The sequence below is a fragment of the Ictalurus punctatus genome, chromosome 26 (genome assembly GCF_001660625.3).
Source record: "Ictalurus punctatus breed USDA103 chromosome 26, Coco_2.0, whole genome shotgun sequence".
NCBI lineage: Eukaryota > Metazoa > Chordata > Actinopteri > Siluriformes > Ictaluridae > Ictalurus > Ictalurus punctatus.
In genome coordinates, this window is record NC_030441.2 from 11,434,821 (window position 1) to 11,462,815 (window position 27,995).

Consider the following 27,995-nt stretch of genomic DNA (forward strand, 5'->3'; position numbering starts at 1 on the left):
TGATAATATTAGATGAAAACTTAGCATCATGCCATACGAAAGCCCTAAGCAGCCATGCATTATTAAATTTTTTTTCCTTTGTTTTCTCGTGATCACAACTTAATTTTCGTGAACTTGACATAACCAAAAGCTGTTTTCTCACGACAAAATTTTATCCTGAGAAATCTTGAAAAATGCCATGAAAATGCCATGCCTCATCTATGTAATAATTGCTGTATTATATCTCTCACCATGTCCACTTTCCACATTTGCCAGAGCTTTATTGTTAACAACAGAGGCAGTGCGCTTGTAAAATTTCAATAAATACAACCCATGCAATTCATAATTGTGAATTACTTTGAAAATATCACTGCTGCATATTAAAGAAAAACAGCACCTAATTTGATTAGTTGCTTTAGCTACATGCATACTAATCACCTCCATCCTACACTTATTAGTTTTCTTAAATTATTCCGACTATTATCCTGATGAATTGCTTTGATTATTCTATTAACATTCATTTTTAAACCCTTATAAATGAGTAGAAAGAAGAATAGTCTTGTGTGTGAATGCGTTGCCCATGCAGTATGTCAAATTTGTAATTTACTGTATTACATCACAAAACCATAACCTTTTAAAGTCTTTAGAACTTGATGGATTTACTGTATATTTGTCTTTTGCTGTAGATTTTATGTTCACTGGTTAGTGTTGTCTTAGAATATCACCTGTAAATGACGCTTAACAACTAATGTGAATCTGTTTTTATACAGGAGATATCGCAAAGTCTGGAAACAGAAATTCATTATAGGACTTCAAATGTGTGATAGTATTTTCAAGAATAACAGCTGCATTTAAGCATGGCTACATGCATGTTGTCATACCTCTTGAATTTGTAAATGAGGAAGATGGCTAACCCCAAGATTACCACAGAGAGGAGCATCAGCATGGCAGAACTGCTGTGTCTAGGGATTGAGTCCACCAGCGGAGCTGAAAGAAAGAAAAAGAGAATGGAGAACATGTTATGATGAAACATTTGCTCAGCTATTAATATATTTGAACCTCAACGTCAACTCTTAATAGTTCTCTAACAGTAATGTGGCACAAATCATTGCTAAGTTGCTGAACCCTGTCTCTAAAAATTATAACAACATGACATGACTATTATGCGAAATAACCATAAAATTGACACAACCCCCAAGACCCAATGGCTGCCGTCGAAAATAGATGTATCTCGCTCATCTCCACTTCACAAAATCCCAGCGGAAATGTTTCTTCGCTGAGACACTCCATGAATCTCTGCCATTAAGACTCTGCTATATTTTCTTCAGCTGGCTGGACTTTTGACAGACAGCCCAACGATGCCTCTGACCTTTTTCAGAGCAGCTTGAAGGCTTTTTAGACCTTTCAAGGCTGAAATATTAAGGGGAAATCCAGTGGTTCTGGCCACTCAAATTGGCAGTGTGTCATGGTAAATGCACAAAGCCATATGTCCTACAGTGCTAAGGTCAGGTAGTTACTAGTGATCCTGTGGTCAGTGCAAGGCACTGTGCATTTTAACTGCAGGACATTTTTATAGGTGCTGCCAAATGTGCAGCAAACACCACTCATTAAATTTGTATACCCGGTCGACATGACATCACAGGAGATTTTAGTAAGGAAGTTATGGTAAACATTATGCTGTATTTATCCTAAGTTGGTGTCATATAGAAGGGACTAATGGAAAAATGTGGATATTAAATATAAAAATTACAGAACAGTACGGGTGTAGAAACCCAAGTCTCTGACTTATTAGCATTTTTACTTGGACTTGTATCGATTTTGTATTGGTCTCACTAAATATTGTCTTGGTCTTGATTAAGTGTTTGTAAAAATACACATAACTATTCGTGAATATATTGAGTAAATATTGCATCTACTAGGTTCTGGTCCAATGCAATTTCTTTTCACATGTACAAAGTTTGATGAAGTAATTACTTCTAGAAAATCATCTGTGGCAACTAGTAAAGCTTGGACTTGAAAGTATTGATTGTTTTGGATCTTGGTCTTGACTCTGTCTCGCTTGCATTTGGACTTGATCTTGACTTAGCGTCAACACTGTTAAGACTCAGGCTTGACTCGATCTTGACTAGTCCTGGTCCTGGACTTGATGATAGTCTTGACTATATCCCTACAGTACAGACATTTAACCTCATTTTCATTGTCTACATTGAATTTTTTTATTGTAGGTTAGACAACATCTGTCCAGAATTCAACCTTTTAGCTTGAAATGATTAATGCTGAATTGCTTAATTTGTACACATAATTATTTGTGAATATATTGGGTGAATGCTTGAGAAAATAGCGGTGACCATTTTGTGTCAGCATTCTGTAACTTTTATCTCAATATGTATTTCATATTCCCTGCTGTTTACTGTAATGGGTAGCAAAATACGTATTAAACAGTAGAACCCTAACCCTAACCCTAAGTACTGGGTTGCCAATGAGCCAAAGCATGTACAGACATTTGATGAAACATATGGATATAAAGTCTAATAACAAGACTATCATAAGAACTCAGTCTTACCTAATGTTAGCTGTGTGATGTAAACGATAACTCCAGATCCTGGTTTCAGCTCAAATTCCACCAGATTCTGGTTCAATGCATTGGTGAGGATTTCTGAGATCTGTGGAAGAAGCATGGCATTGATTTAAAAAAAAGAAACGTTTGTTGCAAACACAGACACAGCCACCTACACTATAACCTGACACCTGCCTAATCACACCCACATTTGCTTGTTGAACATCCCATTCCAGATTAGTCCCCCTTTGCTGCTTTAACCTCCACTCTTCTAAGAAGGTTTTCCATTAGATTTTGGAGTGTGCCTGTGAGGATTTGTGCTCATTCAGCCAAGAACATTAGTGTGGTTGGGTGAGGAGGCGCAGTCAGCGTTCCAGTTCATTCCACAGGTGTTAAGTGGGGTTGAGGGCTCAGGGCAGGCCACATAAGTTCTTCCTCTCCAACCTTGGCAAACCATGTTTTGACCATGGCAAAACATGGTTCTGAATAAATGTTCCACTGAATTTTCTTGCATACTGAAATAATTGTATTCTTATCTGGACTTCAGTAATTAACCCTGTACTGCACACTGTTTCCAAATAGCAATGATTACTTTCACCTGATTTTTTTGAGCATTTGAAAAAAACTATTACTCACTATTAAATTTCACTATTAAATACTGTGAATTTGCCTTTTAATTGTATAAATTATGTAACTTTAAATGAAGGCATGATGTATCTCCTTCCTCTCTCATACTGAACATTTTATATATATATATATTAGTGTGTGTGTGTGTATATATATATATACACACACTAATATATATATATATATATATATATATATATATATATATATATATATATATATATATATATATATAAAATGTTCAGTATGAGAGAGGAAGGAGATATATATTAGTGTGTGTGTGTGTGTATATATATATATATATATATATATATATATATATATATATATATATATATATATATATATATATATATATATATATATATATATACAGTATCTCACAAAAGTGAGTACACCCCTCACATTTTTGTAAATATTTGATTATATCTTTTAATATGACAACACTGAAGAAATGACACTTTGATACAGTGTACAGCTTGTATAACAGTGTAAATTTGCTGTCCCCTCAAAATAACTCAACACACAGCCATTAATGTCTAAACCACTAGCAACAAAAGTGAGTACACCCCTAAAGTGAAAATGTCTCAATTGGGCCCAAACTGTTGATATTTTGTGTGGCCACCATTTATTTTCCAGCATTAACCCTTTTGGGCATGGAGTTCACTAGAGCTTCACAGGTTGCCACTGGAGTCCCCCCCATGACATCACGGAGCTGGTGGATGTTAGAGGCCTTGTGCTCCTCCACCTTCCGTTTGAGGATGCCCCACAGATGCTCAATAGGGTTTAGATCTGGAGACATGCTTGGCCAGTCCATCACCTTCACCCTCAGCTCCTTTAGCAAGGTAGTGGCCATCTTGGAGGTGTGTTTGGGGTCGTTATCATGCTGGAATACTGCCCTGAAGCCCAGTCTCCAAAGGGAGGGAATCATGCTCTGCTTCAGTATGTCACAGTACATGTTGGCATTCATGGTTCCCTCAATGAACTGTAGCTCCCCAGTGCCGGCAGCACTCATGAAGCCCCTGACCATGACACTCCCACCACCATGCTTGACTGTAGGCAAGACACACTTGTCTTCGTACTCCTCACCTGGTTGCCGCCACACACACTTGACACCATCTGAACCAAATAAGTTTATAAGGTTCCAGTAATCCATGTCCTTAGTCTGCTTGTCTTCAGCAAACTGTTTGCGGGCTTTCTTGTGCATCATCTTTAGAAGAAGTTCCTTCTGGGACGACAGCCATGCAGACCTATTTGATGCAGTGTGCGGCATATGGTCTGAGCACTGACAGGCTGACCCCCCAGCCCTTCAACCTCTGCAGTAATGCTGGCAGCACTCATACGTCTATTTCCCAAAGACAACCTCTGGATATGACGCTGAGCACATGCACTCAACTTCTTTGGTCGACCATGGCGAGGTCTGTTCTGAGTGGAACGTGTCCTGTTAAACCGCTGTATGGTCTTGGCTACCGTGCTACAGCTCAGTGTCAGGATCTTGGCAATCTTCTTATAGCCTAGGCCATCTTTATGTAGAGCAACAATTCTTTTTTCCAGATCCTCAGAGAGTTCTTTGCCATGAGGTATCATGTTGAACTTCCAGTGACTTCCAGGGAGTGTGAGAGCGATGACACCAAATTTAACACACCTGCTCCCCATTTACACCTGAGACCTTGTAACACTAACAAGTCACATGACACCGGGGAGGGAAAATGGCTAATTGGGTCCAATTTGGACATTTCACTTAGGGGTGAACTCACTTTTGTTGCCAGCAGTTTAGACATTAATGGCTGTGTGTTGAGTTATTTTGAGGGGACAACAAATTTCCACTGTTACACAAGCTGTACACTCACTACTTTACATTGTAGCAAAGTGTCATTTCTTCAGTGCTGTCACATGAAAAGATATAATCAAATATTTACAAAAATGTGAGGGGTGTACTCACTTCTGTGAGATACTGTATATGTGTGTGTATGTATGTATTTGACCTGCTCCAGATCATCTTCGCTCCCTTTCCTGCTGTCTGACTGGTTCTTGCTGGGAAGCAGGAAAAGCTCAGCAGCTGTTGGTAGTCCAGGGAAAATCGCCACCAGGAGCTGCTCGGCAGGAATATCGGCTATCTATAAGAAAATAAAGAGAGGATATGAAGGCAGATGCATCTATACATCTGTGTCTAGTATATTCTTTGGTTTTTCCCAAGGTAATTCATCACAAAAGAATTTTACATGTGTGCGACCTCATATTTTTCCCTCAGGGAAACAGAACATGTTTACAGTCCCCATAAAATCAAAACTGAAGTTTTGTGGCTTTTAGCTTGAATATGTTAGCCTTAAGGTTATTTATAAGCTAGTGTGCAAAACAATGACTAAATTTGCATTTAGAAGATATATGAATTAAATTTTTACAGTCTCTCTCTACCACCAATACAGGATCAACAGTTTTGATGACATCATTCTGCACTTCAGCTTCTCATCAGATTTTCTGACCAATCAAATGCAGTCTGATTCTGCAATCAGATCTGAATCTAGAATCTGAAGTGTCACACACCCAGCATGATAAAAATCCATGGTATTAACTGTCAAGTACAGCTTAGCCCAGACTATGAGGTAAACTATATGCTACTGACTATTTAAAAAGAGGGAGGAGACATTCAGTTTTGTCCTGCCCTGACTTCCTGTTTCAGTGTAAATTACATCAGCACATTGAATAATGCTGTGTATTTCAAGGCACTTCATGGGGACTTTAAGGTTCCTGGGAACTAACAGCAAATAAAACAATTTGTTTCTGATTATTTATAAATAAATATTTTTTCCAGGAAAAATGGCATTACTTGAAAAATATTGTTCTAATTAGATTTTTTATTTATTTTTTGCTAGAACAAAGGGGGGAAATAATCTCCTTGTCTGAGTGGAAATCTTTTGTTTTAGTGTGTAATGTATAATATCGTACAAAATTTTTTGCCCAGTGTTATAAAACATTTGGGGTGGGGAGATGACTCTTTCCTAGATCCTCTTCTAGAAGTACATTTACTCACCATTTCAGTGTGAATGGTATGAGTATTTCTCCACATGAGGTGGAATATGCTGCTTTGGCACAAGGTAATTATGTAACATGTGGCAGCAAGTGAAGATCAGTCCCTGAGGCCTTGCAAGGACATAATCACCTCTGTAACACACAGAGTTCTCCCATTAGCAAGGAGAGGGTATGAAAGCCAGTGCTGCAAATGATCTGAATTTAGCCCACTGATAAATGCCATCAGTCTGGGTGCTGGCTGATCTATCTATCTCTCTCACAGAGCAGAGGCTGCTCTACATTCAGTGCTTGATTTATCAAATCCTTCTAAAAGCTGAACTGAACACTGATCTAAGTTCAGAAATTTAGCCCTTAGGCACCAGGCCACAAATTCTCTTTCTGAGCTACAGCTCAATGGTGTGGATTATGGGTTCTCTTGCTGATATCCTCAGATGTTTAAAGGAACCCATTATCATAAAATAGCATTTTGACCCTTGAGACAGCTTCAGAGCCTCAGAGATTTTAACACAAATTCAGGACATTCCCACTACCTGCCAGTAGAGGACAGTTCTGAGACACTTCCTGCTTTGAGACCTCAAGCAGTTGACTCATTGCAAAGTCTTGTCATTCCTTGGTTTCTAGCCTTGATTGTTTCTGATTGCCTTACCATGTTCTAGACCCTTAGTATGTGTATTAACTCTTCGGATTATCCTTTTTATTATACTTTAAGGATTATCCTTATTATTAATTTGAGTGAGAACCTGCATTCTGGAAACTTTTTTTGTGGATCCGTGCCTCTGCAGCTGGATGTTTAAAGTCTCATGCAGCAATATTATCAAAACAAATAATTTTGTTTTCATTTCACCAAAAGTAAAATAGAACAACAAAAACTGCAATAAAAATGCTAATCTTATATTACTGCTGCTAAAATATTGCCAATTATCAATCAATAGCCTCTTTTACATAACGTAATCCTTTGAAGTTCTGAGTTCACCTGAATTCGTTGTCACTATGCAAAGCCTATATTCACATAGCATGCATGTAGTGTGTCATGGAGGGGAAAAAAAGCAGTTATCATTAACAGCATTTTTTTAAAGAACACGACAGTGAGACAACGAGAGAGCGAGCGGCAGCAGGTCAATAATGAAGCAGTTTGGCGACCGTTTCCACGATTAGCAGTGATAATGCTAGCCTGATTATGGAAGGTTTTTAGAACCGCTCATGAGGCTAAACATTGTCACCTGCGCATGGCTTTGAAAGTGAAATTGACTACCAGGAATTAAATAGAGTTAAAAGCCCACATACAGTCATTCAGGCTTTTACGGAGTACAGGAACTCAAATACACAAAAAGTTCCAGAAGGACTGAGGCAGTTGGTGACTACTGTGTATACCATACCAATCTCCATACCATAGCAATGGAGTACGAGCGAGGTTCCTACAAAATGAATCTCAGCCCTTCTTTTCTCCACCATCTTGTCTCTGATGTTTTTGAACATCATGGGCCCTCCGCTTACCAAGTTCAATCATTTGCATGCCATTTTCACACTCATGGATACATAAGGTACACAGGGAAGAGTAGGAAGAAACTGACATGACAGCTTTGTGGAATATTTTGTGTTGGGTAAGACTCTTTTTTTTTTTGTTGATTATGTTGTGCTGTTAATGCTAGTTTATTGTAAGTAGGCCTACTGTATGAAATGTAGCTTTGTTTTCAATGTGCTTTTTGCAAATGTTTTTTGTAGCTAATTGAGGTGACATGCAGTAGGCTTTTTATAAGTTGATAGAATGTGATAGAATTGATAAATGTTTCCCTTTGTACTGAGAATACTCCCTGCTATAAACTCATTATCTCACTGTACCAGTGTGAGCAATTACATAGGCCTACCTATCAGCATTGAATATTGTTGGCTATGTGAGATTCTAGAAGCACTTTTACGTATCTGTAAGTTCGGGGACCGGGACCTTTCACCTGCCTCCCGACCTGCCACTACCCTTTTGTTGTTCCAGTACCTGCAGATTTACAAATTAAGCACTATTGTACCAACTGTTTCTGGTCTTTGCCTGCTTATCAACCTTGATTTTGTATTGTCTCTCTACTCTGTTTGCCTAGATCTGTATTACGTTTTTACACATTTGACAAAAAAATAGCAAAAGTAAACCAAGGAAAAGCTAACACTATTTGTCTATAAACTGAATGTAGAAAAATCAAAAGACCCATAAGTATATCCTGTCTTTTGAGCTGTGCCAGAGGATAAAGAAGATGGATCAAGTGGAAGGGTTAAATGTATGAACTGAAGTATGTATTGTGTTGTAAAGTATGCCTACATATATTCAACTGTGAGACATGTATCCTATTATGAGAAAATTCATACACAGTTGCAAGAATTGCTTGACTCAAATTGTATAAAAGATATGAAGGTTAAGGTTTTTTCTCTGTTCAAGTTAATAAGACAAAAAAATGCAGCTTGGTTTTTTGAAACCAGAAAGGACAAAGTCGTCTTTCTTGAAGACTCATGACGTTTTACTGAAAAACGTACTTACTGTAAAAGCTGGTTTACATTTGCGTAAAATTAAGAGTACGCAAAATGGCTGCTGCACATACAGATGTGGCCTTTAAGAATTTTTAAGAATTTTTTTTTCATGTGGTTTCATGTAATTCGTCATGTGGGATCATGCAGCACCCTGCAGGCGCACTTCATAGAATTTAAATTTGTTTGTTGTACTTCACACAATAACCACCAGGTGGCGCATGGAACAGCATACTGTAGCTAAACACATAGTACACTAAACAAATGGTGTGTGGTCATTTATATTTAAGAAAATAATATTATATATGGCTTCCATAAAAATATTACATTTCTCATCAGAACTTATGATCAACTTAATTTAAACAAGTTTCTAATTACAAGAACGATAGGTTCATGTAGTACAGGTACAACAACTAATTTATCGAAATGAACATGGCTAAACCGTATGTGCTAGATTAGTGCAGCAGTAACTGATTTAATTAAGCAGTAATTGATTTGATGGGGGGGGGGGGGGGGGGGGGTAATTAATATTTTCTGAAGCCCCCCAAAATAGGCCTAGCGATGTCAATTCGTGTCTTGCTATACCGACATAAAATAGTGGTGGACACTATAGCACTATGTGACACTGTCTGCAGCTGACTAAAAAACCTAGAGTTGTGTATCAAATTGCAAAATTATGTATGATTCTAGACTGTTATTGAGTGTTGTTTTGTCTGGTTATGGTTAGTTTGAATTTTCAAAACCTCTCATGTAGCCTTCACAAACCTACTGAAAGATCTGATTTGTTATCCTGTCTTCTCGATTACTAGATTTGAATGTAAGGTCAGAATTCTTTAATTGAGACGCAGCTCATGAGGACGAATAGGGCTCCGCACATGAAAATGCTAAACACTTTACGATTCAACTTGGAAACATGACAGACAGGGATGTTTTGACCCTGCCTTGCCATCTAATGGATGTTACTTTTAATCCTGCAGATGTCCATAAGATTCACAGGTTAATATGTGAACATTGCTGTTGGTATTGTCGCTGCTCCTGCATACATAAAGTCATGTGCCAACATTTACATAGAACTGACACGGGAGACTCCTGCAATACATTTTTTAAATAAATGCTTTCATACACAAAATTTCACCATACAACGATTATGTTTTTCTTTGTTAAATAACAACACGTTTTGTTTATTCCGTTCATTATTAGACTAGATTATGTGGAGAGTTGTTACTATAGAAACATATAAGAATAAGTGCATAAATAGAGTATAAACCTGGGATTTGATTTACAGCCAGCACTGTCAGAGCTGAGAATCAGGACTGAGAATTCAAAATCACTGTGGTGTAATAAGTTCATAGACATCAGAAATACAGACCCAATGGGAATAACATTTACAATTCCTGTATCATCTCCTGACTTAATCTCACACGCTTCACTGTTATATCCAATTCTTGCGATTCAGATTTCACATTTTTGAGATTTGCAGGTTCTTTGTGAGTCAGCATGTTTGCACAGGTTGAGATACAGAGAAATGCAGAACCCGTGAGCACTAGTATGTTCAATACTGGGTTGATTGCATATAATTCCATTAGCATCTCTTGTCCAGCTCTTTTTCCACTCCTGCTTTCCATTTAGCTCATTATCATTATGCACAAGGAACTCATCTCTTCGTAGAGCAGAGGAAATCGTGCTCAAGCATGATCGGAGTGCGGCAACTGACATTTGCATTAACTATGGATGCTGCTTAAGATTTACTCCATGCGAGAGTTCGTTTCATCCTCTGGAAAAGATGCATTTGTAATCATCTGCCTGTCACTGGAGTGAGGCACTCATCTTCCTACCTGTGGTGATAAACTAAGGCATGCCCAATGGGGAGCAAAAGAAAGAGATAGAGAGAGAAAAGCTGTTTCAGCTGTTTTTGAAGAATTGTGAAACAGTGAATGCTAGAGAAGCGGGAATAAAAGTACAAGATTCTTTAGAAACAGAGAATGGCCAAGTGAACAAGTGACTAGAGTATAACAGATTCACACTTACTTGGAGCACAGCCTTTTTAATTATCCTGCCTACATCGTGCCTCCACTCCGGGATGTCAGGGTTGGCCTCATCCAGATTCGGAGAAAAAGATAAAAGCAGGGATTTAAAGAATTCTGTCACAGAGAGAAAACATGAGAGAGAAAAGAGATTAACTTTGCACTCCCATATCCTGTGCCATTTTTTGGAGTTGAGTTGTTCTGCCTAATTAAATATCTCATTACTGAACAGCAATGAAAGATTAACATTTATCATATATACTGTATGATAGGATTCTCAGAATGAACAGTCTTAGAAATTTTTAAGAACTTAAAGGGTTCTCCAGATGTTGTTTTCAAGGAATCCATATAGCTTCTATGTGGAAGTCTATTACAGTGTATTTCTATATCAGGATGGTGCTAAGTTGACCTACCCTTCCTATGGAAGCTAAGAACCTTTAATTATTGAATGAACTCCAACCATCCATCAAAAATGTTCTATCCAATGAATCCCATCCATCTCAAATATATGTTCTATACAACACTGAATTCATTATTAGTACAGTCATGGGGGAGAGATCCCACAAGCATTCTTGGAAATATAATTTTCATGGTTTTCTAAAGAGTTTCCAGTTGAAAACATTTCTGACTATTCATTTTCATCCCAGAGAAACCAAACAGAATCATTTAGAGTTCTAAATTTAAACCTCTTTAACCATTAATTTATGGTTATTTACCAGAAAAAAAAATCAGTCACCTTGCACAACGATTTGTTTAGTGTCTTGAAGAATGGAGTTGGATGATGAGACCTGCACCGTTACCGTGTACGTCCCCTCCACTGGAAACACGTAGGATATACTGCCCTCTAGAGTGATCATTGGCTGGCAAGAAAACCAATCACTTAATAAGCAAAGAATAATTTTTTAATAGCTAGTTTGTATCAGATTTTTTTTCCCCTCTCGAGAGCAGATATTGAAAGAAAAAAATGCATACAGATCCTATTAACATTGTCATCAGAGGATATTAGCTAGATAACTTGGTTAAAATAGTCACGTTTTTCAGGCGTCATAAATGCCACTGGAAAAATATTTATAATGAACCTTGCTAACAAAACGAAACATAAGTGAGTCAAAACATAAAAGGGATAAAATTCTTGGAATGGATGTGTTTGAAAAGCATTTTCTGAAAATCTGTTTCACTTTATTTCAAACAAGATCTTATACAAATCTTAAAATAAATAAATAAATAAAATAAATAAATAAATAAATAAATAAATATTCTATTATATATCCTATTTTTGCAATACAGCTTAAGTCTGTGAATTGTTATGTTCAGAAGTGAAAAATGTATATAAATATAAATATACTTAAGTCAAGTACAAGTAAAATTATGATTAGGCACTATTACTTAATCATTACCACCTCTTCCACTAGTATGATTCTGTATATGGTATATATTATATAAATGTTAAAAAGGTTCAATGGTTCAGCTACATTCCTCCTGCTGCCATGGTCAAAGCCATTTTGAAAGTCTGCTGCCCATTATACCTTTCTTCCTGTCCTTCTTTTGTATTGCAAGTGGCAAAAATATGTGGTGTAAGACTTGTAGAGATGTGTTAAAGAATTAGGAAATATATTCCATATGGCTCACTTAATGACTAAATTAATTTGAAAAGCAGAAGGTAGTCTCTGAGGATTACAGGTTCATCAAAGTGACTGTACCTCTGTGTTGTTCCCCAGCCACCAGAAGTAAGTGAGAGTTCGAGAGTGAGAGGGCCAGACCACTGCAGTCAAGTTCACGTCCTTGTGCTTAATGACCACAAATGGAGCCAACAACTGGACATGCTCAACAGGACCTGAAACACAAACACGCACACGTTAATACGTGTGATTTCAAGATCATCAATTATTAAGGTTGCCAGTCCACTTGACAGCAATCTGAGTTTTTGTATAAATTTTCTTTACACCGCATTTACTTCCAACACAGTCATTCATCTGGCACGTCATTAACACCCTTTGGGAATAAATACCTTTTTATCAATAAATGAATGGACACTGTAATTGCACCAGACAGTGACTGAAGTTTAAGTTAATGAATGTGGTCTTTCTCTGTCTCAAAACCTTCATATCTGATGAAAATAAAAACCTCCCACTTGCATGATTCTTTTTAATCCACCACTAGTCTCAATTAGATGCTCCGTGAAACTTAATAATATAATGTGAAAAAATATAATGTGGGATTTGAACTCAAAACCTTCCAATCAGTAATTGAACATCTTAACTACTGAGCTACCACTGAAATAGGTTATATACACTGCTTGTAATGTAGTTATCCACATAACAAAATATGACCCAGATAACTAAGACAAGTGGTACACTGGACATGTCCTGGCCCAGGGAATTAGCTAAATAACATACTGTAATTGGTCTGCCCATGTACTGTGTAAAGATACTATAGAAGAGGTCAATGCTCAGCTCCCCAAAAAGTAATTAACGCAATGTATTAGCAGGCCTAGAATAAGGAAGGTCTTTAGGTATGATTGTGTCTTAATTTCTACCATGATCACCAACTGATCACCATCACCAACATTATCAGTTACAAGATTCTCTCTTGCTCATAAAAATAAATATTTCTGATTATTGTAACGACACAGGACTGGAGGCAGAAGCAATCGCAGATCAGCATCTTTATCCATCCATCCATCCATCTTCAATACTGCTTTATCCTTTTCAGGGTCATGGGGAAACCTGGAGCCTATCCCAAGGAGCATCAGGCACAAGGCGGGGTACACCCTGGACAGGGTGCCAATCCATCGCAGGGCACACAATCACACACATTCACACACCCATTCATACACTACGGACACTTTGGACATGCCGATCAGCCTACCATGCATGTCTTTGGACTGGGGGAGGAAACCGTAGTACCCGGAGATAACCCCTGCAGCATGGGGAGAACATGCAAACTCTGCACACACAGGGCCCAGCGTCTTTATTTGAAACTTAAATCAATAAACAAGGAACCGCAGTCTAGACAGGGACAGATAATCAAGCTTTAAACGAGAAACTGGATGCGAGGCAGGGAACAAGACCGCTTAGCATGCGTAGCGTATTCACCATTACATTCAGGTTCAAACACTCATTTAGTTTCTAACGTAAATACTGCGCGAAGTGCGCAGCCACACAAGGGGTTTAAATAACAAACACAATCAAACTGAAACATAGACACCTGGATCAATGAAATCAAGACACACCCTCAAACATCAACCAATGCTTAAACAGGGGGAAACCAAAACAAACAAAAGGTGCGTGTCCATATATAAGAGTCTCCTGCACGCGCGCTCTCTAAAGCCGCTTGTGCATATCGACACCGCAGTGCCATCTGCCGGTGGAAGCGTAACAGAACCCCCCTACAAACGGCGGTCCGGGGCCCCTGTGTGATCTGTCTCTCGATGCATCGGTAAACCTCCGCCGGGCAGCAGACAGGCAGAGCACCACCCCCGGCGGGGCTGGAACGCTGGGCGATGCCACCAGCGGGGTTGGAACTCTGGGCAACGCCCTCAGCAGGGCTGGACAGTGGGACAGATTCCTCGGCTTGGCTGGACAGCGGTACAGCTTCTTTGGCTGGACAGGGCAGCGGGACAGCTTCCTCAGCAGAACAGGATAGTGGGACAGCTTCCTCAGCAGGACAGGGCAGCAGGATAGCTTCCTCAGCAGAACAGGGCAGTGGAACAGATTCCTCAGCAGAGCAGGGCAGCAGGACAGCTTCCTCGGTGGCAGAGACCTCCCTGCGGGTCTCTGGCTGGAGCTCTGAGGTCGCCCTGTTGACCTCAGGCGGAGTCTCCGAAGTCGCCACGTTAACCCCAGGCCGGAACTCTGGGGCTGCGACCTCCTGCTGCCTGCATTGAGCAGTTGAAAAGGCTCGTGTCCATATATAAGAGTCTCCTGCACGCGCACTCTCTAAAGCCGTTTGTGCACATCGACGCTGCAGTGCCATCTGCCGGTGGGAGCGTAACAATTATGTTCTGACTATGGATGGCCTTTCAGTTTTATCATGTGCAACAGTGATATACATTGCTATAATTATTGACTTTAGTCTCTCATTTGAGAGCTGATGTTGTTAATATCTTAGAAACATTGCTAAATATAATATTGTTACCTGTTCATGATTTTGTTAACCTTTTTAACCTCTAGGTTGGCTTATTGTAATGTCTTGCTGTCTCTTCCAGTAGCTGTATATATATAATAGTTATTCCAGAATGCAGCAACTAGAACCAGAAAGTTTGATCAGATCACCCCTATCTTACCCATGTGACATTGGATCCCAGTAAAATTTTGGTTTGATTGTAAAATATTACTTATGACCTATAAAGCACTGAATGGTCTCACCCCACTGTAGTTGAGTGAATTTTCAGTCTATTATGGTCTGCCATGTCTCTTTTGATCAAAAGGTGCAGGCTCTTTACTAGTATCTATAATACTGAAAATAACAGCAGATGGCAGAGCGTTTTCCTATAAAGGCCCCCAGGTTCCAATTAGTGTTTGGGACTCGGACACAGTCTTAATTAATCAAGTCTAGGTTGAAAACCTACTTGTTTATTGTTTTTTGTTTGTTTGTTTGTTTGTTTGTTTGTTTGTTTGTTTGTTTGTTTTAGAAATAGCCTTTGTCTTAGCTAAAGGTGTAGTTCTTGGGGTGCACGGGCATTTTAGCTTGCTCATTAGAGAGTTAAAGCTAAATCTGGATTTGAAAAGATTCTTTGTGATAATGTCTACTGTTAAAAGTGCACTACCAATAAAACTGAATTGAACTGACTAAAAAAAAAATTTCTTTGAGTGTCTGCTATTGAACATGACCTATGAAAACAACTTTAAGGTTTAGACTTTTTAAATTACTTTGACTAGACCTATCTCATTTTAAATGCCTCTTAATGTGTCTTAATCTACAAAGGTTAATCAATTTTACTTAAATCTAATGAGTAGAGCTGATGATGTTGCTCATACGAGTTTTATCATTTCAGAAAACATGTTTAGACACCTAGACATCCTACTTAAAAATGCTGGGCCTAAAACTAGCACAGTAGTATGTATGATAGGCATAAAAAGATAAGCAAATATATGAGAACCCAATTTCCAAGGACTTGTGTTTAATTCGGTTGGAAACATTAAAAGTTCTGATTATTTTGGGGCAAGATTATCCTGTTAAAAACTACTGACAATGTATGGACATTCTGTTGGCTCCCACAATGAAAAATATTTTTGCAAGTGCGAAAAAATTATTATATCCCATGGAAATTGTTGGCTTTTTTGACATATTTGTACAAACAAACATTTGATCATCTTTGAAAGAGTGCCTATTAATATAGTTGACACGATCTATCAAATGACACATAAAATTGACATTTTGTAGTAATTTTCACAACTTAATTGAACAGAAAACAGATCAGTACACCCCTACATTTATCACACCTTCAAATATAATACCATACATACCATAATATTAAAAACAGGTGTACAAGATGATTATGATGATGGTGCCATCTTAGGGAGTGGAACCTGTCTTATTTATACACCTCTTATATCTGGTGTATATATTCCTTTACTTTTGAGGTGAGTGATGTCATCATGCCAAGATCTAAAGAGTTCTGTAAGGCCTACAGCAAAAATGCTGTGGAAGCCTATGAGTCTGGCAAGGGATTTAAAAATAGCTCCAAATTATTTTAAATACATCATTCCACTGTAAGGAACATAATCTACAAATGGCACATATTTAAAATTACTGTCAATTAGTCCAGAACTGGCTATTTCAAGTATATCAATTTCATTAATAGGCACTGTTTCAAAGATGATCAAATGTTTGCTTGTCCAAAAAAAAAAAAAAAAGCCAAACATTTCCATGGGGTGTACTTATTTTTTCACATGGCTTTCTTTCACTTGTCAAGTTAAAAACTAATTAAAAAAAAAAAAAAAATTAAAAGCTGGAATGATGGTCAAAAAAGCATTCACAGTTAAAGTTAGGGCAAGTCTGAGCATAATATAGCGACGGTAAATATCCAACAACTAGCCATACATTTCTGTGCTGTGCTCTGTCGCTCTGGATAATGGTGTCTGCCAAATGCTGTAATGTCTGACTCATTTGTTGGAACATCTTCCAGCACTTTTCAGATATTTTGAATAAACACAGCTTGGCACTTTGCTTCCACTATATTCCTCCACTCACAAATAACTACAAAGTTCACATTGGTGAAATTAAAATGATCAGTGATTCTTTCCAACCAATAATGGAGTGCTGTGATGGAGTGTGCATAATGACCCACGAGGTGAACTGACTCAAACACTTCTTTTTAGATTTGCTTAGACAGGGGAAATTAAGGAAGCAGGAGTCCCCCAAAAATGGTGAAGAACATGAATGTGATGACATAATACCTTTTGAATAAGGGACATTAGGTCAAAGGTAAAATACTTTTGGTAACACTTTACTTAGGGTTGCAGAGTAACTCCAACCACCCTGAGGTTCATTCTTTTCCAAAGAATTGCCCACCCCTAAGTGTTTTTTTTTCTTTTCTTTTAGACCACTTTGCCGATGATCACATTTTTTTAATCAAAGAATGACAAGTTGTACTTTTATTTGCTTATACAGTGCTGGCAACCTGAGTAAACACACAATATAGTTTCAATTAATTCATTATTTAATTCATTTATTTATTTTATTGAAGCAAGTTATCCAACACCCATCACTCATGTGAAAAACCAATTGCCCCCTTAAACTTGAAATCTGGTTGTGCCAACTTTAGCAGCAATAACTGCAACCAAATGCTTCCGATATCTGGAGTCTTTCACAGCACTATGGAGGAATTTTGGTCCACTGTTCTTTGCAGAACTGCTTTAGGTCAGCCACACTCAAGGGTTTTAAAGCATGAACTGCCCACTTAAGGTCCTGCCACAGCATCTCAATTGGTTCAATAAAGGACTTTGACTAGGCCACTCCAAAACATTAATTTTGCTTTTTTTGAACCATTCAGAGGTGTATTTACTCATATGCTTTAGATCAATGTCTTGCTGCATAATCCAGTTGCGCTTGAGTTTCAAATTATGGACTAAAGGCATTCTCCTATAGGATTTTCTGGTAGAGGGCAGAATTCATATTTCCCTCAATTATTGCAAGCTGGCCAGGCCTGAAGCAGCAAAGCATCCCCACACCATCACACTTCCACCACCATGCTTGGCCCTGGATATAATGTTCTTTTTGTGGAATTCTGTTTGATTCACGCCAGATATAATGGAACTCCTGTCTTCCAAACAGTTTTGACTAATCAAGCCACAGAACACTCTACCAAAAGGTTTGAGCATCATCAAGCTGTGTTTTGGCAAAATTGAGACGAGCCCTAATGTTCTTCTGGGTTAGCAGTGGTTTTCACCTCACCATTCTTCCATGGATGCCATTTTTGCCCAGTGTCTTTCTGATAGTGGAGTCATGAACATCTTTATTGATGCAAGAGAGGCCTGTAGTTCCTTTGATGTTGTCCTTGGCTCTATTCTGACTTTCTGGAGGGGTCGTTGCTGTGCTCTTGGAGGAATTTTGGAAGGTCGGCCACTTCTGGTAAGGTTCAATACTGTGCCGAGTTTTTCCATTTGGAGATAATGGCTTCCACTGTGGTTATTTGGAGTTCCAGAGCCTTTGAAATAGCTTTGTAACCCTTTCCAGACTTATATATTTCAATCATCCTCTTCCTCATCATTTGTGGAATTTCTTTCAATGTTGGCATAGTGTGTTACTGGGTAAGATCTTTAAATCAACTTTATGCTGTTGAAAAATGTTTATTTAAATGTTGATTTGATTGAACAGGGTTTGCAGTAATCAGGCCTGGTTGCATCTAGTCCAGCTGAGCCCCATTATGAATGCAGGTGCATAGATTTGGGGAATTAGTAACTACAGGGGAAAATACATTTTCACACAGGCCCAGTTTGTATTGGATAACTTTTTTGCTTCAGTAAATAACATTATCATTTAAAAACTATATTTTGTGTTTACTCAGGTTGCCTTTGTTTTATTTTAGATTTTGGTTTAATTTCTGAAAAAAATTGTATGAGATAAAAACAAAAACAAGAAATCAGGCAAATTACATTTAATATTGTGAAATGTTTGTAGAACAAGTTCGTCCTGGTTATCATTTATGTTATAGCAGCTATAAACAGTTGCTTCCTTACCAGCCTCTTTTCTTTTCTGTCTCTTAAAGATAGTAACACAGAAAAATACAGCTTGTCAAGTTACTGAGAACCTGCAAAGCCCTCCATCCTGAAGACCTTCCCTTGTTGGAAGACTTTCATCAACAACAGTTAAAGTTACAGCTTTATCTCTCATTGTTACAAGGCACTGACACTGAAAACTCCTTCCAAAAAAGCTAACTAAACAAAAAGGTTCACTATATGAACAATTACATATTTTAAAATCTCTTTAGCAAAGAAACATCATCGAACTACCATACAACTGAAACAATAACATATTAGAATAAGAGTATTAATATAAACCTTGCAGCTAGAATTATTGTAAATTAATCTACACCTTCTGAACAATCACAATTGAGTATTCAACAGTGCTGTAGCATAAGCAGTTTATAATAATTTAGAGATTATTACCAGATTCTATATACATGTACATGCTCCAAACCACTATACCCGTAATATGCTGAAATGAAATGCATTTTATGGCTTAATTTACAAATGGTCTGCACTTTGCGAAGGACATTTCCGTGTGTGGAGTCACGTGGGCCGGTAATCGAACCGCCAACCCAACGATTAGTGGACAACCCTCCCTACCACCTGAGCCACAACCGCCCTAACAACAAATACTAACACTCATATCAGCATAGCACACATCCGTAGTATAATGTGTGTATGTGCTATTGTGTGTATAACACTTACATGTCACATGCAGGTAGAGGGAGCTTGAGTCAGATCCCAGGCTGTTCTCGGCGATGGCAGTGACCCGGAAGATTCCTGTGCTGCGGTACACATGTCTGATACCCTCTTCCGTCCAGCTGAGGTTAGAATAGGACACAGCCGTCCCATCCCCGAAGTCTAACTGGATATTCGTCCTCATCGAGTCTCCCTGTGGACCATGTGGATTATGCTTAAGCTACTATTGTATAAAAGGTTAGGCATTATGCAAACCTTATGTCATCAGTTCTGCATCCATGTGCACAGTGTTAGCCTTATCTGGCTCATCTGGCACTCATCTGTGCAGAAACAAGTACAAGAATTTCAAAATGTATGGAGGTGTTACATCAAATAAGCATTTGTGCTCTTATTAGAGTGACAGCATCCTCCAGGGTCTATTTATTTGTGAAGTTACAATGTGTTTGTTTTATAGATTAAAAATGTTGGTGATAGTAAAATCCAGGCTAAATCTGTGTAGCATGTAGTGGGAACTATATAATATATAACATATTTCTGATTGCCACCTTACTACATTCAATCCCTTAGAATCGCAAGATCTGTCAGCAAATACAGACTTCATTCTCATAATTGCATTCTTCCCAATGTTGCCCACATGCTCTGCCCACATAACTTGACAACTTCCCAAATATGTTTTGTCCCCATTACAAAAAAACAGATATTTTCAATTCAGCTTGAAAACAGCTGGTATTTCCCCCCAATTTAGCAATGACGTAAATACAGTTTGCACTCATATGGAGGTGAATGTGGGTGGAACATTGATTTCCATGCATACACTTGTACTGACTATCTGATAATAATAAATATTCACTAACACTGTATAGGATTGCATAAAGTCTGTTAATTGAATAATCTTTTCTCTCCTACTCTAACTGGCAGTTAGCTCTTACATAAGGTTTGGATTCACAGCCAGAGCACATGCTGCTGCAGTAAGACTACAGCTTCTCTATTACCCTGTTCAGTGGAATAAACTGCCTGAACACTAGCCACACAATGCACTCTCTAGTGGCAGAATGAGACAGCTATATGAAGGCAATTTATGATGATTCTTTACAACAACACACATATTTAGAATTTCACCAAGACTACATCATGGTTGGAAGACCTGTGTGATTTACACTTGCAGCAACCTCTCATTCATGGCCATTAAAATAAAAGGGAATGCTTATTTATTTGAGGCAAATCTTTGAATGATAATCTGGATCAGTCATATGCACAGGAATGGACTACTTGCAGTCAGTGTTAAGACTCATTTCTCTTTTGAAATGTAGCCGCTTCTGCATTTTCTGACAACACTGTACACATTTATTAATACAGTGAGTCAGCAAAATGTCCTTCAAGTTTTTCTAATACCACATCACAATGAACATCTGTGGCATTTAAGACAGAAAATTCTCAGAAACAAAGGAAGAAATATTCTGAGTGCTTCAATATCCCTCTGTACAATATCCCTCTTTGAGTCTTCAAAATTGAACCACTTTTTAAGCTTCTCAGCTCAGTGTAATCTCAGGGATGGATAGTAACATATGTCACGACCATTGTGCCAAATTAATTTTTTCAAGTTTTACTCTTACATATACATGATCTGACATATTTCAGTATTCTTACATACAATACATGGCCAAAAGAATGTGGACACCTGACCATCAAATCCATATGTGGGCTTTCCCCAAACTTCCAGCAAACTTGGAAACACACAATTGTACAGGATGTCTTAACACTGTAGCATTTCCCTAGGTGTAGGTCTAACAGGCAGTGGCATGACAATGCCCCTGTGTACAAAGTGAGATCCATGAAGACATGGTTTGCTAAATTTGGAGTAGAAGAACTTGAGTGGCCTGAACAGAGGCTTGACCTCAACCCAACTGAACACCTTTGGGATGAACTCGAATGCTGACTGGTGGCAGGCCTTCTTGCTCAACATCAGTGCCATCAGTACTGCACTAATGCTTTTATGGCTAAATACACACAGACACAGTCCAGAATCAAATGGAAAACCTTCCCAGAAGAGTAGAGGTAATTATGACAGCAAAAGAGGGACAAAATCTAGAAAGATGTGTTCAACATGCACAAGTGTGTAACACTATCAGGCATCCACATACTTTTGTCCATATAGTGTATCTGATGAATATCATCGACATTTATCTTCAGGGGCTTTTCCAGACACAGACTGTAAACTTTAGTGCAGCCATTGTTAGTGTAAAGAAAGAACCGGAAATGTAGGAGCACCACTAAAAATAAAGCGGAGGTGTTTGTGCAGTGACACCATTGTATAGAACAATGTGGATTTACTAAATTCGAATGAAGCCTTAACCCAATGATTAACACAAAATAAAGAACAGAAGCTAAATAAATAACCCTGGCAATTATTATGTAAGTATTAGTTTGATGTAAAACTACATTTGCAGTCAACAATGATATGAAATGCAAACAAACTTTCAGTGAGACAGGTGTACTGAGAGATGCAGAAGATGTGAGTGTGGTAACAGTGTTGTACACTATATGGCCAAATGTTTGTGGACATTTCACCATCATATCCATCATAGCCAGCTTAAACGTTTGTCACAAAGTTGAAAGGACACTATTGTAAAGGAAATCTTTGTATTCTGTAGTATTATAATTTCCCTTCACTGGAACTAAGGAGCCCAATCATGTTCCCATGCCCTAGGCCTCCCACCCAACATCAATGCCTGGCCTAATGCTAGTGCTTTTCTGGCCACAAAATTCCCACAGCCATGCTCCAAATTCTAGTGCAAAGCCTTCCCTGAAGAGTGGAGGATATTATAACAGCAAAGGGGGACTAAATATAGAATGGGATGTTCAACAATTATAAATTAATGTTATCAGGTGTCCAAAAACTTTGGCCATATAGTGTACCAGTTGGTCTGAGGTAAGGATTGAGGCCTATGACATGAAAACAAAAAAGTCTTTATCTTTATCTACTCACTAAACACCTTAGTCACTCAGTTGTTAGCAAATTCATATACTTAAAGTAAATCACTAAATATCAAGCTAATAGTCTAAAAGGCTAACACACCAGTGAATAACTCTCATTTATCAAATGAGTATTTACAATCTATAAAAAAAACTTACTTTTATAAATCCATCATACATCCATTTTTTATACCACTTATACTACACGGGTCGTGGGAAGCCTGGAGCCTATCCCAGGGAAATCGAGGCACAACGTGAGGGACACCCTCCATGGGGGTTGCCAACCCATCACAGGGCACAATTGCACACACATTCACACAAGCATTTACACACTATGGACAATTTAGAGATGCCAATCAGCCTACAATGCATGTCTTTGGACTGAGGAGTAAACTGGTGTACCCAGAGGAAACCCGGAGGCAGAAATTGAACCCACAAACCCAGAGGTGTGAGGCAAATGTGCTAACCTCTAAGCCACCATGCCCCGCCCCCACACTTTTATAAATGTAATACGTTATTAGATTCCTCCATTTGAATGACGGTTTAATACACATTCTATGAAGAATTCGATCCATCCCCATATATTAAGCTCATAGACAGGCTTCAGAAAATAGAAGGTCTACATCATACAGTTGCAATCAAAATTATTAAACCCCCATTGTAAATCAGGTTCATTGTCATAAATTTACAGACTTTCAGCTGTTTGCAAAGAACAAATCAAACAAAAGTAATTGAAATAGTTCAAAACAACAAATGCTTCAAGTGGTTTCCCCAAATTCAACTGAAAATGCGACTTATAATGATTTTTCCAGTTTCAAAATAATTCAACCTCCTGAATAGAATCCCTCACAACAGCACAAATATGCAAAACAGGTGTTGTCTCAAGCATACCTGATGCAACTAATCAATGGCTTCATTAGTTGCACCAGGTGTGCTTGAGCTGGAACACATGAAATACCTGAACTGGCTGGGGGTAGAAAATTCATAAAATACCTGGATGGGTCAGAAAAAGGAAGATATCAACGGCTGCAACCAGATTTCTGAGAAGGCAGGTTGTGAAAAACCCTCGAGTGACTGCAAAAGACCTGCAGCAAAACTTGTGGCAAAAAGCACTGAGGTTTCAGTGAGCACAGTATATCGCATACTAAACGCAGAAGGTTTCCATGCCAGAACTCCAAGATGTACACCACTACTGACCCAAAAGCACAAGAAAAGTCGGCTCAAATTCATATAAATAAGCCACAGAAGTTTTGGGATTCTGTTCTGTGAAGCGATGAAACAAAACTGGAATTTTTTGTCACTATGGATCAGCCGTACATCTGGAGGAAGATGAATGAAGAAAGAATACTCTGTTCACAGTCAAACATGGTGGTGGCTTGGTGATGCTCTGGCAGCTTTGCATCCTCTGGCACTGGAAACCTGCAGCATGTGGAAGGCAAGATGGATTCATTGAACTATCAGTAAATCCTAGGAGAAAGCATCATGCCGTCTGTGAAGAAGCTGAAGCTTGGGTGTCATTGGACCTTCCAACAGGACAATGATCCCAAGAATACCTAAAATTCCACCAAGGCTTGGTTGCAGAAGAAGCCCTAGAAGATTCTACAGGGTCATCACAGTCACCTGACTTGAGCCCCATTGAAAATCTCTGGTGGGATATGAAGAAAACGGTTGCAGAACTAAAACCCAAGAATATTACTGAACTGGAGGCCATTGCTCATGAGGAATGGGATAAGATTCTTCAGGAACGCTGCCAGAAGCTGGTCTCTGGCTATGCATCTCATTTGCAGCAGGTCAAAACAGCAAAAGGGTGCTCTACTAAGTACTAAAGATGCTTTCCATGAAGGGGTTGAATAATTTTGAAACTGGAGAAATCATTTTAAGTTACATTTTCAGTTGAATTTGGGGAATTCACTATTCAACTATTTCAATTGCTTTTGTTTGATTTGTTCATTGCAAACAGCTGAAAGACTGTCAATTTTGACAATAAACCTGATTGCACTGGGGGTTGAATAATTTTGACTGCAACTGTAGGTTACATAAGTGTTACAAATTCAAAATCAATGACCACTTTAGTATGAAGACATTACAATCATTCATTCAGCTGCTATATGGTCTTCTTAAACAAGTTGTAGAAGTTGTTTAAGAAGTGGAATTAGAAGTTGTGGAAGGGGCATTAATGGTCGTTTTTAATGTAAATACATCACCAATATTTCAGTTGAGGAATATTCAGTTGCAAGCACTAATGATGGATACTTCCTAGGAGTGGTCTTCATGAATGTGCTGATCATGCTAGACTATTTACAGTTAGAGATCTAATACTTATCTCTTCTTCTGTCCCTGTACAGTAAGATAAAAACTTATTAATGTCATCCTGCTCCAGCAGAATCTACTGTCATGAGCCACTGCTTCATAAGAAAATTTAAGGATGACATCAAGACTGTGGAATTGAATACCAAACCTCATTAGTCCAACAAATGAACATTTGAACTAGTTTCTGCCTATTTGAACAAGCAGGTTCAACAAGGGGAACTTTGGTTTTGTCCTAAGAAATTCTTGTTCATCTAATTAATAATAATAGACATATTTATAATACTAGCTCAGTCAACCAAGCACTTGAAAATCAAATTTGGCAGCTGAGAAGTGTATTGCGTATACACTACTACCAGTAACCTTAACCTAGTGTTAGCTACACCTGGTTCTGTCCTTGGCATGATATGACACAAAGCACCTGTGTGACAGAATTGCCACAGAGGACAATCAACACATCGAGTGTCTGCAGGTGTGAACATTTGGCACACTCTCACCAATTGTACACACACATTCAAGGTGAACTCACAACAACAAACAATACACACTTGCTGACTGAACCGAGCGCCCACACATACCAATGAATCAAACACATGGTGAAGTATGTGTGTGCGTGTGCCTGAGAACGATCATCGCCTGCTACTATCTCTGCAAGCTCGTGCCTATTTTACTCACACTCCTTTTGGGTGTTACATCTGGCACCCTGCATGTGTATCATGACACGCACAAGGAGGTGTTGGAGATTGCAGCTGCCACCTCTTCCAAGTGTATGTATGAAAAACACAAAAATCTGTGCTTATCCTTCCCTAATATTAGTAATAATAGTCTCTGCTGCTGGGATATTAATTTCTTAGTGAGCAGAAGCATATAACGCATAGTGCTTTCAGAGGTTGCTGAAACATTTCAAATCTTTCATATAAGCAAAAGACATGTCCTTATCACCCACAGACTGATCTATCTACATGAATGTCAATGTTTGTTTTAAATGAACACGACTGAAAGGCAGGTATTACACTTGCCATTCCAAAACTAAAATATCATTCAGTTTCTCTGAGTTATATATGTATGCTACAGCATTTCAAACTAATCAGAAAAATACTTCAAACTTTGAAGCTGATTTCATATTAGATGTCTGCCATCAAAGCCAAGTGAGTCTTTTTCATTTACCTCATATGCAGAATACATATTCAGGTTTACACTCTTTTATTTTGTGTTAATATTGTATTTTTAAGATTTTTTATTTCATGTCTCACTGTCTTTAATCTGAGTTACAAGTGGCATGCAATTAAGCAAATTTCAGTTTCTGTCTTCCAGGAGATCTCTGCAATCCAAATCCACCACAGCTATTGACAATGCTAAAGCATTTTACTGTGTATTTCCCTGCTTTGCCTATTAATTATTGCTCTATAATTTGGATTAAGTTAAATCAGGGTCTTAGTGTGTTGGGGTTCACAGATGTTCTGTAATTATCACAAGTAACATTCATTCTTCCATTTATGCTCTGTAATTGCTTTATGCTGGATCTGGAGCTTATCTAGAGAACAGTTGGAATGAGGCAGTGGATCCTCTTATTTCAAAATTTTTTCATGTTGATTATACCTCATGGTTTGTATGCAGTACATACTCAGAACATATTTCATTTTGTAACATTTTTAAAAATTCTATTGCTTTAATAAAAACGTTTCCTACATCCCTTTCAAAAACATAGGTAGTGCAAATATTTGCACTCTAATTTAATTAAATATTTTAATGCTCATGAAGGTCAGTGTAAATGTTACTGTTTCATTTGGGATGTGTGTTTTCTAGACATGTTTGTTTACACTGAAAGAAATGGAAATGGAGTCTAGCCACAACCAAATCCTATGGCTAAATGTCACCGCATTGTTGTTGTTGTTGTGGTGTGTGTGTGTGTTTGTGTGTGTGTGTGTGTGGTTGAGAGATACAGAACGATAGCTTGGCATTTCGCATTTGGACTACATTATAGTTCACTACCCATGTTCTCTGGCTTGGCTGGAAGTTCAACTTATCCTGAACTTCGTGACCTGCTACTAAATGTCGTTGTGCCACACCAACTGGCTTTGCTAAGTGAACTTTTCAAAGCTTTATGATTATATATATATATATATATATATATATATATATATATATATATATATATATATATATATATATATATATATATATATATATATATATTCCCTATTCTAGACAGAGTACCGGTGTCTTGGAAGTTTTTCTCTGGAAAACATATAGTCTAAAAATGTATCTCCTGCTTTGTTAAAACTGTTCGCAGGCTTTCATCTGCCATGTGTTGCACCTAGCAAACATTAAATATTTAGGTGCATTCCAGGTCTCGAGAACTCCTGCCATCATGCTTCATGAATATAAATTAAAGTCAAATTCGGCAGGAGAATTTGACAATGACGATTCCTAGCGCTTCCTCTGTGCATTTCTCTGCCCCTCCCTCCATCTATCTTAATGAAGGGAATAAGCCCTCATTTGCTCATGTCATCATATACAATGTATAATGTAGCAACTATGCAACAGCAAGACCCCCAAGAGATGCACTTACCTGTCACCTGAGTTTGTGTGTGTGTGTGTGTGTGTGTGTGCACTGTAGAAAATTAATGTTTGATTTTCAAATCTGTGCTTGATGCTTCATGAGGGAATATCAAAAAAAAATCCTTAAGCTGATTTGAACTATAATGTGGTTTATGCATCAGGATGAGTAATACTATGTCCAAAAATCCTCTAATAAATTTTGAAAACTTTCTATGAGGCCTCTTAATTATATACAAGTGTAAGCGTTCTATCCATTTAAATGGTTTCTTAACCTATAATAACAAACTATAATTGACTCATTTACGACTTAAAGCGTTAATGCATAACTCAATGTCATGTACAGTTCTGAATATGATTATACAGCACTTTTAATATTAATTAAGAATTATTCTTTTTTTTTAGGAAAATAAATATTTTAAAAAAATTAAAAAATGCAACTACTAATGCAAATATTAAATAAAACAACCATTCTTTTCAACCAGAATTTCAAATGTCACTGACTATATTGTATTTTACTATAATATCTGTTAGGTCCAA

General features: G+C 38.0%; 1 protein-coding gene across 1 annotated transcript in view; it reads right to left on the reverse strand.

Annotated features, from left to right (window-relative positions):
* Nucleotides 1–27,995, reverse strand: part of sorcs3a (sortilin related VPS10 domain containing receptor 3a) — a 296,209-nt gene that overhangs the window by 9,752 nt on the left and 258,462 nt on the right. Inside the window, exons 19-25 of the mRNA XM_047151173.2 lie at nt 19,623–19,809; nt 12,426–12,559; nt 11,462–11,585; nt 10,730–10,842; nt 5,149–5,280; nt 2,543–2,642; nt 861–966 (exon numbers count right to left, since the gene is read on the reverse strand). Coding sequence (XP_047007129.1) covers nt 861–966; nt 2,543–2,642; nt 5,149–5,280; nt 10,730–10,842; nt 11,462–11,585; nt 12,426–12,559; nt 19,623–19,809 — 896 coding nt within the window. The remainder of the gene's footprint in view (nt 1–860; nt 967–2,542; nt 2,643–5,148; nt 5,281–10,729; nt 10,843–11,461; nt 11,586–12,425; nt 12,560–19,622; nt 19,810–27,995) is intronic.